Below are 12,920 nucleotides of genomic sequence, written 5' to 3' on the forward strand. Positions count from 1 at the left end.
TTGGTTACAACGATAACTCTTTTCCACCTGATCATTCCATACGATACCTCACGGACTACCGCTTTAGTCTACCTCGCCTTAGTACGGACCGAGCCTAGAGAAGTATAGCCTAACCCCGTGTAACACAAGAACGCTGGCATGCACATTGCAGCTTACACAGCGCATACTAGTTACTACAGTGTACTTGCTTCTCATTTGATAGTCCCTTTCATTGCTTCTTGAGCCCCTCTTCGAAGAACCGGTGCCCCGTGGCCACCCTCGATCACGTTGGAGGAGGCTCGAGCAAGCACTCTTGTAAGCCTACGACAACATCACATGACTGCTCTGCAGGCATGACTAATGCGTCCGTTTACTCAAGAGCTCAGATCACATACTTGTACATACACACAACAACAATACACTCATACACGAGACAATATATCATTATTGCCCCCCTGCTTACAGTTATCAATGCTTCCACTACATGTGAGTGCGCCCTCGAAGCAAATTCTTTATCGACCTGCAACACCATCTCGATGCTAGAATCAGGTGTTGAGCTCTTGTGGTTTCTCATTCTCTTCATAATGAGCGTAGTTTGAGCCTCCATCCCCAGGCGTCACTTGATGTCTTAGGTAGCCAGGGGATAGAACCTAGTGTAAGTGGCGTTGGCGTACGAGGCTCTACGTCAAGCTTAGATAACATCACTTCTGGGTGATGTGAGACTAAATCAGTTGCCTTGAAGCTTGGCAAGATGTTACACTTCAAGGATGCTCTATCGACAACTGACGCAGAGGTGGCGATAAAAGCTTCTTAATTGATGTGGTGGATGTAGCTGTCTGCCAATCCTCTGAGTTCCTTCTTGTACGCCTGCTTCAGCGGGGCAAAGTAGCCCACATCAAGCGGCTGCAGAATACGTGACGAATGTGGAGACACATGGTGAGCGAGAATTCTGTCATCCTAACACAGATCCTGGAAAGCAAGCGACTGTTGGCTCTCGTGACCGTCGATGATAAGCAGGCGGTGACTATCCACAGTGAGAGCCTCTGTATCCTGGCTGAGACGCTGCTACCAGGCAAGACCAAGCTCCTTCGTTGTCCAATCGTGGTTACCAACACCTATCCTTCGACCCCTTAGGTTCTTGTGACACCAAGCCTGGTCGGGGTGCTTTGTTTTGAGGATAAGGAAGGGTGAAATAGATCACACCATAGCATTGATACAAGTGATCATAGTTGCCAGGCTGAGCTCCGAGTGCCCTAGTGCGCCTCTCAGATGCTGTTACTACCTCGACATACCCTGTAACGCCTATCTGGAAATCTATCTCGTCGGAGTTGAAAGTTCTTTCGTCTGAGAGACCGCATCCGGCTTTGAAATTGCGTACCAGGTTGAATTAGGGGCTAATTATCGCTAGGCTACTGCAAAGGACCCTCTGGTGATCTCGCGGTCTAGTAACATGAGATTTTATCTCAGAACTCCGACATAAGAGCCTGTAAACCTAGTGTTCTCTAACCTGACCACCACTACGTGCAGCTAGCAGTTCGTCGGCTAATTCTTGTATGTAGCAAAGCATAGGTGCGTGCAGCATTGCAGCGCATTGGTCGCGAAGAATGCTTTCATGTATGTTTAAGGTGTGTGCAATTCGCCGCTGAGTAAGTAGCGCGTTACATTCAGTAGCCCAGATAGCTTGAATAACCTTATCTTCAGTGAAAAGCAATCAAGATGGGGCGGCTGAGACATTGTGATAGGAGATTGAAAAATGTGTGGGCTTGGCAGAATGCACATCTTGATGGTGAAGACCGCTATTCAAATTTAAGGTTAGTTCACTGCGTATACCCAGCTTTACTACTTGAAAACCTTGTCAGAAGAACTCGTGACTTCAGATACAATGTCGAGTATCGAAACCCACTATCCTTGTTCTGAATGGTTGGGTCGTTTTTGTTGAGATTTCTAGGTGCTGGGACGAAGCGAAATTGAGTTTTTGGCAGCATATTTGCTACTATGCTATTGGAGTACCATGGGAAGCCACGGTCACACGACAGTTTTTCGCACGCGTACGTCAACACATGTCGTGTTGATCCTTGATCATGCACCATCCAGCTCATTCGCAGACATCGCTCACACAAATATCCAAGCTCCTCTACTATGGTCAGCCTCAAAATTCTTGAAATACCCACAGTGGCGATGTGGCTTAGAGGAGTGACTGAGATGCAGGCCACGCGCCATCGGTGTAGAGACCCTGAGATAAGACTTACAGTATCTGTAGGGGATATGTACAATGTGAAGTCCAGCCCATGTTTCCCTACGGGTTTCAGGGGTCATACACGCCCTAGAGGTGTCAAAAAAAGGTACAAAGCGTAGCTGGAATACCTATGCGACAGGGACTAAGACAATGAACACGATGTATTCAAGACGTACGTCAGCTACCGTCGATGCGTAGAAGAAATCAACGCAGCAAGATGGGGTACTAAGCAATTCAGACCCCACTATGACACGGCTAGTGTATGGACCTTGAGCAAAGCGTCATTTTTTCTTTTTCCATGCAATACCTAGATGGCCCTAGAAGTAAAACCAGTCTTCTGACCAACCTTATTCCTTGATGGTTGAAATTTAAATTCTTATGCCACCAGTCAAGGATCACTTCACGAATACAGCGTTGATCACTCCATGGCAGAACAGCGACTGACGGCGAGCTGCACCGCATCGCCTTTCGAACACAGTACGAACAACGCAAGTTTCGACATCTCTACGCAAGCAGGGCTCGAAGCTTGGATCCATTGGCACTATTGTCAGAAGGGCTTCAAATACAATGGGACGTCCAAGAGTTTGGCAGGGCTGAGGGAGCATTTATTTGCTATAGACACGGGGCTATCGAGAACAAGTATCCGCCAGGCAATACGCCAGTAAGCATATTCCGCAATAGATGTTGATTCTTGGTATTCTGTCTTGGCTTAGGTACTCCGATGAGTATCAGTCAGCTGGTATGTTGTCTCACTGCGAAGACTTTTGGACATCAATATCAGATTAGAAACATTCTACGCAGCCATTCAATGACTGATTCCAAGCAGGCTTCTTTCCTTAGAGCATCCGTATAGTCTAGTGAAGGCGCATAAGGATGAAGTCTCAACAGACGTTGTGGCAGCCAAGGACAAAAATGTTCTGCGCTCGCAGCCGAGTGGGAAAGTGACTAGTGTTGAAAGAGTGAAGCCAAAATCGGCCCTTCCAGGTATGTCCCGTGGCTCGCAGCTCATTTCTGCTCGAGGTCCGGCAGCAGCCAAATATAAGTTATTTTCCGCCAGCACCAAGGATTACGATTCTTCTAGTACCGGCTTGTCTGATATCTTTACAGTGAATCGGCGTGAAAACTCCGACGAAGATAGCATGACATGCATTCACAGTGATGTGAATGACACAGACCGCCTTCTATCAGACGACAGTGAAGACGATGTCACCGGCGAAACCGAAAGCAATGAAAAGACCAACCAAATTCGGCATGCACCCTTGGTAGATACAAGCATTATCGCTCAAGGTGCTCAAGATCTTCTTCCACAGTACGGACTGATAGGATCGCATGGCGGAGATAGGGGTGCCGGCTCTAAGCTCTTCCTGAACACAAACGTTCCGTTCTCCATGTTCCTTTGCGGAGTTCAGGGAAGCGGCAAGTCCCATACGACGTCGTGCATTCTCGAGAACTCTCTACTGCCCTCTGCATATCTTGGACATCTCAGGAACCCACTCTCTGCGCTTGTGTTCAGTTACGGTCACTTCAGTGGTGACGGCACTGGTTTCAGCATCAGCGAAGCCGCGTTCTTGGGTTCCCCCAAACCTGGATTACCCGTTGCAGCACACGTCAAGAAAATCCATGTCTTGGTCTCGCCGTCGAACTACGTGCGTATCTCGAAGCTATATCTACGGCTTCCCAACGTTTCGGTCACCCCGTTCAGGATAAAGCCTCGCAACCTCGACATTACAACGATGCTTACATTGATGAACATCAGTGAATCGGAAGAAACACCTCTCTATATGGCGCAAGTCACGCATATACTCCGGGAGATGTCGACAGCAGGCGGGCCGTTCGACTACAAAGTGTTCAAGCTACATCTGAAAAAGCAGGAGTTCAATCCTACGCAAACTACCATGCTGCAGATGCGTCTCAGTTTACTTGAGTCGTTCTTGGACTTGAAGAATATCTGCTCTGAACCACAATTTTTGCCTGGTGAGATAACAATTATGGACATGTCTTGCCCCTTTGTCGATGCCAACACGGCGTGTATCCTTTTCGAGATCGGACTTCGGCAATACCTTCAGTCTGAAAGCACCGGTAAGATGATCGTATTAGACGAGGCGCACAAGGTACTACACGGTGAACTTTTTCACAGCCTGTTCTCTTCACTAACGCCAATTAGTACATGCTCAAGATACCTGGGGCAAAGTCGTTGAATGAAACGATTCTCCAGACCATCCGCCTTCAGCGACACCACGGCGCCCGTGTTATCATCTCCACACAAGAACCCACCCTTTTAACCGACCTCATTGCCCTTTGTTCCGTTACAGTCATCCATCGCTTCTCTAGCCCAGAATGGTTCTCGGCTATCAGACGTCATATCCCCCTCATGGATGAGAGCTGTGACGATGTCATGCAAAGGATCGAAAGCTTGAGGACTGGAAGAGCGATCATTTACTCGCCTAGCGCCGTACTTGGTCTTGATAAGTACGACAGATTAGTCATGGGCACAAGCAGGATGATCGATGTTCGGATCAGGAAGAGGCTTACGAGCGACGGTGGACGGTCTGTACTAGCAGTCTAGGAACATCGTTTACGCAACAGTTTTGGTAGCCGCGCGTTGTGTGTTCACTGGGTACAAGAAATGTCACATTTACTAATTCCAGTTTCGTTAAGTCCTTTTGACAATAGTGCCAATAGATCCAAGCTTGGAGCCCTGGTAGAAGATGCCCCGAGGTACCGACCCCTAATTCTATCCATTCAGGTAATCCTGCACCCTGACCCAAAGATGCTTGCATGTAACGTGGATTAGGTGCGGGTTCTTTGCTGTTGTAGACGACGACTTGCAGTCTAGTGTCCTTCTACCTCTGCTTTGCGCGTTTTGGGTCGAGCGTGGGTCCCCCGTCCATCGTATGCTCCCAGAAGCTAGATGCGCAGTAAACCCAACATCTCTAACATACGACATTCTTGGCCAAGTCCACCCAGTCCTCGTCGCAAGCTTTCGGGCTTTCATTGGTTCGCCCGTTTCGTACTGGTCTGTGCTAGCCCTGCCGCCTTAACACAGGGCTGCAATATTACTGGCGATACAAAGGATTCTCTCCTTGACTGGAGATGAAGGGGTTGAAGGCCAACCACGACCCCTTAAGAATGCAGCAATCACCGCGAGGCTAGGGGTCAAGTGATGTGCCATCTCAAATCTTTTCTCTGCTCGATCATGCTCTACGAGATGATCATTTCGAAAGAGTCTTCCTCTCACCATTTCGATCAATCTTTTCTCAATAAGTCTTTGAAAGAGTATCGAATGAGTTGGAAGAAGTATGTATGCTGCATGAGAGAATGTATTTAGAGGAGGGTCAGCGAGTCGGTGGGTCGGTGCTGTACACCAATCTATGGTTGCCCCGCCGAACCAAAGGAAGCGTGGACTACTACAACAACATGAGCTAGAGGTCGAACTATCCTGTCCTTCTACTTTCCTACTCTCAATGCATTCCAACTCGTTTGTCGTCTGGTTGTCGGAACGGAAACCTTGCGCCCGCACTCGACCATGTTCCTCTTCCTTGCACACCGGCAAGCGACGGCGGCCTGACAGTTGCGAAAGTCCGCACCCGCGAAAGAAGACACGCAGTGTTATGCTAGGCAAGCTGGCGGCGACCGACCAGAATATGTCCATGCCCTCCCCCAATGGGTATTGGAAGGAAGCGCATGCGCACGCGCCCGCCATCGAACAGTCGGCGCTGATTGCATGACGACATGTAGTCGCGCGACAATATCGACGATACGACGTCTCGCCTAGACTACTTCGCACGCGGTAGACTCCGTTCCTACTGTTCGTACGAATGGGTTCTCGCTAACGAGTCCATCGAAGACGACGATGACCCCCATGTCCGTTGGCCTGCACGATCGCAAACCAGTCGCAATGTTCTACCCGTACGTCCAGCCCTAAGAAGATTACCTCTTTATGGGATGTCAGGGATCGGGAGACACACACACGTTCAGTGGATACAACTGCTTCGAAACGGGAGCAGGTCGATAAAAACGGGCTCTCGCTCTTGGGAAAGCTGACTGACGTTGGCGACGGCCTTGTGATATCTACGAGACTCAAACAACGGCTGGTGGACGCGGACCTGGGCAGAGTGAAGCAGTGCCAGTCCGAAACATCGGACGAGAGGTCAGTGGACTAGCTGCCATAGGAACTACGGATCATACAGGATGTCGTTTCGCTGTTCGGTGAATCGTGACCATCCAATCCAATAGAATAATCGCGTGCACACCAAGGTGCTGGAGCTGACGTTGGGAAACGATGAAACGAGAGTTCGGTTTCGGAACGTGTGAGTAACCTTCGGCCTGTCCACGACTTGAATCACTCAAAGAGCTTCGCTGACCAGAGCGATACCATCCAGAACTGCAGCTAGAATCGCACTGGAATCGCACCGGGGTTTTGCCCCACGCATTCAAACGGCCTCACAACTGGCAAGATCGTTGATTATATCATCCACTTCGAGCCCTTCAGTTCAGCGCGTGACATTGTATCATCTCTGCTCGGCATGTCGATCGATTCCGTCAACCGCGTTGGCTAAGAGGGTCTGCGCGCTTGATCTTTCGCTATATCGATCAAGACTAAGACTGAGTTTCGGATTGTGGAGGAGGCGAAGGTAGCACGGATCGATGCACTTGTGAGGCAGCTTGCTGCGCTTGGCGTGAAGAATCCGACAGCAGAGGCATAGCCTAGCAGATTGGAATTGGAGACGGTCACACGAAGTCGACGGAAAAGCTGTGTCAGGTGTTACGATCTCGCGGGCGGAGCAGTCACAGATTTTTACATAGGGTTAGGGTATACTTGCCGAAGCTCGGTCCCTACTAAGGCGAGGTAGCTGAACGCAGTAAGCCGTGCGGTTCGTCTAGCGATTTGTAGTGGAAAGAAGTTATCCATGTTAAACAATAATAAAGACAACCCAATCCTATATTCGATAGAATAATTGGGTACCAATTTGTGCAAGAAAAGAATCTATTTGAGTTGACCACAGCGAGTGTAATCATGGAGCTCAACTCATTCTTGTACTCATTGTATCATGGCCTGTCCTCACGGTCCTCATGAAATAACCATCGTTCTTCCTGAAGACCCGAGACCAACTGGGCACGTGATCGTCGCCCCCGCGGTGATCACAACCGTCCGACGTAGACGTTGTTCGCTGTCAACCTTCCCTTTTTTTCCAAGGAGAGATTCCTTCTGTTGCTTGTAACAATCAACTAATGTCGCGCGTCGGTGCTTGTTTTTCTAAATAGTTTAGCCTGCTCCAATCTAGTGTTCCAGCGCTCTGCCGTTAAGCATGTAACTTACTTGGTCGATGGACACACTGAGAAGGGGAAGAAGAAGTATCGCTTGATGAGAAAGGAGCAGTACCGTCTTCTAGATAGTACTCCTCGCTTTTGACAAGGTTCTGCTCAGCAGCGCCTAAACGCAGACTCTGCAACAGTAGCCGCCTCAAATCGGACTGGTTTAAGATAAGCTCGTCCCATTCCTCCACGGTTCCTTGAACGCAATGTTGTCTCCCAAAGTTTGTAGCAGTCAAGCTTACATACAGTTCTCGAAGCTTCGAGTCTTTCGTACTGTTGTCACACGCGAACTGCACATCGTGCGTCGATATGGACCTGCTGAAGATCTTGGTTGTATGTTGTTCATAGAGACGCTTTATAGAGACGCTTCATAGCGTGGTTCTTGAAGTCGGTGCACAATAGCTTATCGCCAAGGACCCAGCACTCAGCGTCAATACTGACACCAACGGTTTTACTGTGAGGGACCGCTAACGGTGGTTCAGGAGTGTAATCTCCGTAGTACAGCCATTCAACGAACAACGCAAAGACGGTGGGTTTGTCGTCCGGGAGCTGTATCAGGTTCTCGCGACGTTCCTTGAAGTCCCGGTTAGAAGCAGCCGCAAGGAAAGGCGAGTGGTGCGAGATCAAGCGCTTGGGTAGGAACCAATTGACAGAAAGGTCGGCAGAATCGCGTACGGAAGTCGCTGTACCGACGCGGATTTCAATCGTAGGGCCGGTAAGACTACGCGTGTCAGTCGCGTGACCTGTACATAGGGCTATTGGGGCACACACAGCTTAAGATGGCTGTTATGCTTTTTGTCATCAGTTCGTCGTAATTTTTGTAAGGGCTGAGCGGAGAGCACTGCTGAACCATAATCTCTTCGCCTGGCAGATGGCGCGTGTCCCCGTTCGTAATCTGCCAACCTGAGTTCTTCGAAGCTGTACTGAGCACGCCCTTCCTGGGCAGAGATAGCTCGATGTTGGTCTCTTCCGAAACCGAACCATGAAGGTTTTGTATGAGGGGCTAGTCGCACTGCGGCCGTGCCATTGTTTACTAGTGGTGGATCTTCCAGCAGTGATTAGCAGAAAGACATACGATTACCCAGTCGGTACAATGGATAGGAGCAGTCAGGCTCAAGCGGGCGCATACCAGGCAGATCCGAGGAACTATGCGGACGCGTCAGCGATTACTCGTGGAGGATGCATCATAAGAGCCGCATGCACCTCATTCTGTACACGGATGTGCGTTGCGCTCAAAGTTCTGCGCAGCCGACTGCTGGTAACAGTGTTGCGAACACAGTGGTATGACTCTGCGCGCTTTTCGATGCATCAACAGAATCGACAGGTGATAAATCACGTTGCGCGAAGAAGTAAACATTTGGAGGTTCGCGTCAGCGACATGCTACTTGGCGACGTGTGCGTCGATTAGTGGAGAACGTAGTAGCGTGGCGCGATTTCCAGATTTACCGCAGCCGATCTAGGTCCCGCTCGGTGCTATTTGCCAACATTATCTTGGTCCAACCCGACTGCGATGAAAGGTGTCTCCGCACCCACGCCTGCAAAATCGCAGCATAGTTGCCATTCTCCTCTTTAATTACCGAAGGCACATTCTTGGCTGGCAACGATGATTATTGGTCTTGCGATTGACAAAGCAATCGTTGGCGTGATTTCTCCTGCGCAGAGCTTGGTGGAGCCTGGCTGTTTGGGCGACGCGGTTGGCCCCAGCTTGCTACCCACCCCTCCCCAATTTTCCGCTGGCTTACCGCAACCTCGTCACTTTCTTCTTGGCCTCGCTGTCGCACTTTGCCTGTGGCCCTTACCTCCTCGTCTTCGCCCTTAACATCACCTTGCGTCCGCGCTCTGCGCTCCGCCTACCCCTCCTTGCGCTCGCTCGTTCCGCCCCGCGCTCGTCTTTTCCGATGTCAGAGCTTCGTCAGACTCCTCTCGCCATCTCGTCATGTCGTCGCCTGTAACCCGTCAAGCCCTTGTCGCCCTGGTCGTCTTCAACATGCAACCGTAATTGCGCATACCGAAGCGATAAACAAAGAAGGACGCTTTCAAAGACCACCAGCGGCAGACAAAGGGACGATTGGTAGGGGCGCACAGACTGGTTGGGCATCTTCTCTTCGTCCGGATCCTCGCTGAGCAACGCATCTACCTTGCAGTGTCAAATTCGAGCCCGAAGCGAGTGCCCTGTGTGTGAGAGAAAGGTAGCTCGACACAACGTCAAAGACGGGCCACGGACCACGACTGCTCACAATGGCACTATCACCCATGGTGGCATGCCGGACCCAAACCATGCGGGCAACTCCAACATCTCACATTGCGCCGCGATACCCCTCCCCGATTGCATACCGGATACGACCTCAGAGACTTATGTTCTGCAGCCTGCACGTACATCAACAACCAACCACAGGCCAAAATCTCTTTCACAACAATAGTGGCCCGAGGCGAAACCTTCCTCTAGACCAGAACTCGCTTTTTGTGCAAGTATTCGTGTATCTTACGTGCATTTTTTGGATCTTCGCTGGTGGATGGTCTGCATTGAAATTCGCTACGGAGACTTAGAACAAGCCCGTTTGCATGCGACTGCGCCATTGTCGTGCAACAGGCGAATCATCTGCTCGTAGGCTCCAGAACAAGCCCTGTGCGATCGCATAAACATCTCAGTATAGAGCTGCATATTACTATAGGTGTTTCCCATCTATGGACCTTTGCTTACCGGGAGTTTCCCTTCACTACTTTTCATCACAATTCTGCTGTGCAAGGGCCTCACATATTTCTCGCAAGTATGCATCCTGTTGATACTTCGGCCGCGGCGTTTTGAATAGCTTCTCCTTCCTTGCCCCTTCCTTGGGCCATACAGAACGTCTCTTTTCCTTTTTATGCTGTTCAAGGCCTTCCTGAGTGGTGTATGTGCAACCGCACATACAGGTAAACCTAGCTTCCAAAGGTTCGGCCTGCATCAAAACAGGCTTCAAGTCGAGGGAAGCGAAGGAGGAGACTAGAGAGCTGCTTCGTTGGCTTTGAGTGAGCGATTCGTCGGCGTGTTGACTGTAGTGTAAATAGCTACGCTTGTGTAGCCCTAAGACTCGTTGAGTTTCCAAGGCATAGTCGTAGGTGCAGAAGACCGGCGAAGTTATAGGGAGCACTGAAGATGGGACAATGCCTGGTACTGGCTTTGAAGGCGAACAAGTTGAAGTCGGAGAGGGATACGGAGCCGTGAATGGCGCTAAAACCGGCGTTGTGCCTTTGGGTGTAGCTCCAGATCCAGACTTTCCTGCCTGACGAGTCTCCGAATACCGCAAATGCTCTTCCAGCCTGCTCTCGTTCGTGAAGCTTTGTTCACAAGAGCACAGCAGCTTCCGTGTTGCAGCTTCTACTGGAGGAATGGGGTTTCTTCCTGCCGCCAATGACCAATCTGCGCCCGGTTTTAGTTCTGGATCCTGGACTGGATGTAATGCAGCTAGACGCTCATTCATCTGTTGTGTGTAAGGTGCACAGTAGCATCCGTGTTCTTGAAGTTGCTCGTGATTTTGGAGTGTGCTGCCATACCTATAGGCTACAGAGGCTACAGGTCTTGGCGTCGAAGCTGGAATCGAGGCTCCAGTGGATATCGTAGCGACACTTCGACTGGAATTTGAAGTCAAGGAAATGGTATCTCTCGCTTTCAGATGGATTTCACACAGCCATTTATGCTCCAAGTACATCTTCGCATTCTTGAAGCTTTTACCACAAGGGCAGCGGACCTGAAGCGTATTGATTCTTCCTGCTGCATCCGCCATTTTGACCTCCGCATGGGATGAGGTGATGTCAACAAAAAGCAAACGGAAGGCTCAAGGTAGGTATCGCAAGTTAGGTTGTGTTGTCAACTTGGTCTTCGTTAGCAGCCGTAGCGTAGGATTTCTCTTTCCAGATTGACTCACTCACCAAATATCATATTCCATATATCTGGGGATTCTTGCTCGCAACAGTGTGAAAGCCAGCATGCCAGGTCTCTTGAACTCAGCCTTCCCCGCGTCTGTCTGCGAGGGGAAGAGTGGCGGATTGATGTCCGGCGACAGACCAACATGTTGCACCAATAAGGGGCCTACACCGGTAAATTGCCCACCCAGCTTACCGCGACGCTCAACACAACGAAAATGCAACCACGACCCTGGCGCCTCCAGTAGAATTCTTGTAGAAGCTAAGTCGCCCCTATATGAGGTGGACAAAAAACATGATCCGCTTTCAGATCACCACCATAAGGCGGCCGCTCTACGTATGGCATATCTTGTTCGCAGACTCATGTTTCGGTTGGATCCTCGCCATCTACAATAAATGCCATCAGGCTAATCAGACATGTGTATTTATCAGCAAGCGTGCCAAGTTAATGCATGTATGCATGATATGTATAGCGATTACGCAGGGTGAGATGTGACTCATGTCATGGTGCCAATTACAAGTCAGGACTCATGTCCCTTGCTGATTGGACTGCAGTGAACCGTTATCGTCGCACAGCATGATATAAATGACATCGGAGACTCATGTGATCAAGAATAGCCTAATATCGGTACCGCGAGAAATTCGTGTTCCTATCATCCCTTCATATCTGTTGGCAAGTCTGAATCTTAGAGACAGAAACAGAAAGATGAAAAAAAATCGAACGGTTGAATACATGCTATGTAGGAGACTGGAGTCAGCGGCAAGCAACATATTCCACAAATCCCGTGCTACATGTCTGCATAATCATGCATGCTGCGAGTCTTACGATACACATGCCAGCATGCTTGGCTGCAGCCGTTGCGAGCCACCGCGCCCGCTGTCTCGAAATCTGTGCTTCTTCTCAACGTTGATCGGTGTCCAGCTGATACTAGCGTAGAAAAAGAAAGCTCATCAGTTTGTGCCGCGTACTTGCAGCGTTCCGATGACGTTGTGTGATTGCCGATAGTGTGGGCGTATCTTTTGTGGCCCACTTTATTGCACTATTCCCCATGCAGTCTTTGCAATAAGCACCTGTGAGAATGATCTTTTTCGGCTAGCGCAGGGGTTCACCGGATTCGCTTCGCTCTACTCTACCGTATCGGTCTGCCTTGTGTCCCCGTAGTATGTGGGTCAGGCTTTCTTGAGTACTGCAAGAAAACAAAAATGTTGGAGCATTGTTGGGATGCAACGTACTCCTGTTGTCCACCATTGCGACGCTCGACGTTTTTCTCTGGTCTGCATCAGCTTGTCCAGTCAGCAACACGTTGCCAACGTGATTCATGACACCGGTCAGAAGATTCTGGTGTCACCATCAGGCAGTCTGCGGATAGGCCTACGATGGAGGATGTTCGTTCGCGCGTTCATTGCCATTACAGCACCCACGCTCGCAATACCCCAGAACTTGCCCTGAGAAGTTGTCTTGACAATCGTACTGCACCACGAACCC

General features: G+C 49.9%; 2 protein-coding genes across 2 annotated transcripts; one reads left to right on the top strand and one right to left on the bottom strand.

Moving 5' to 3' along the window:
• Positions 1–3,201: 3,201 nt before the first annotated feature.
• J4E82_011511 (uncharacterized protein) lies at positions 3,202–4,781 on the top strand (the record flags this gene model as incomplete). Its single annotated transcript, XM_051737715.1, has 3 exons — positions 3,202–3,208; positions 3,389–4,326; positions 4,380–4,781. The coding sequence occupies 3 exons, from the start codon at positions 3,202–3,204 to the stop codon at positions 4,779–4,781; spliced, it is 1,347 nt and encodes a 448-aa protein (XP_051582525.1).
• A 3,092-nt stretch (positions 4,782–7,873) lies between these two features.
• On the bottom strand, positions 7,874–8,252 carry J4E82_011512 (uncharacterized protein; the record flags this gene model as incomplete). Its single annotated transcript, XM_051737716.1, has 1 exon — positions 7,874–8,252. A coding segment is annotated over one exon (379 nt), but the record flags the coding sequence as incomplete, so codon positions are not given.
• Between the last annotated feature and the right edge of the window lie 4,668 nt (positions 8,253–12,920).

Source organism: Alternaria postmessia (genome assembly GCF_024291825.1).
Source record: "Alternaria postmessia strain BMP 2775 chromosome Unknown scaffold_218, whole genome shotgun sequence".
NCBI classification, from domain to species: Eukaryota; Fungi; Ascomycota; class Dothideomycetes; order Pleosporales; family Pleosporaceae; genus Alternaria; species Alternaria postmessia.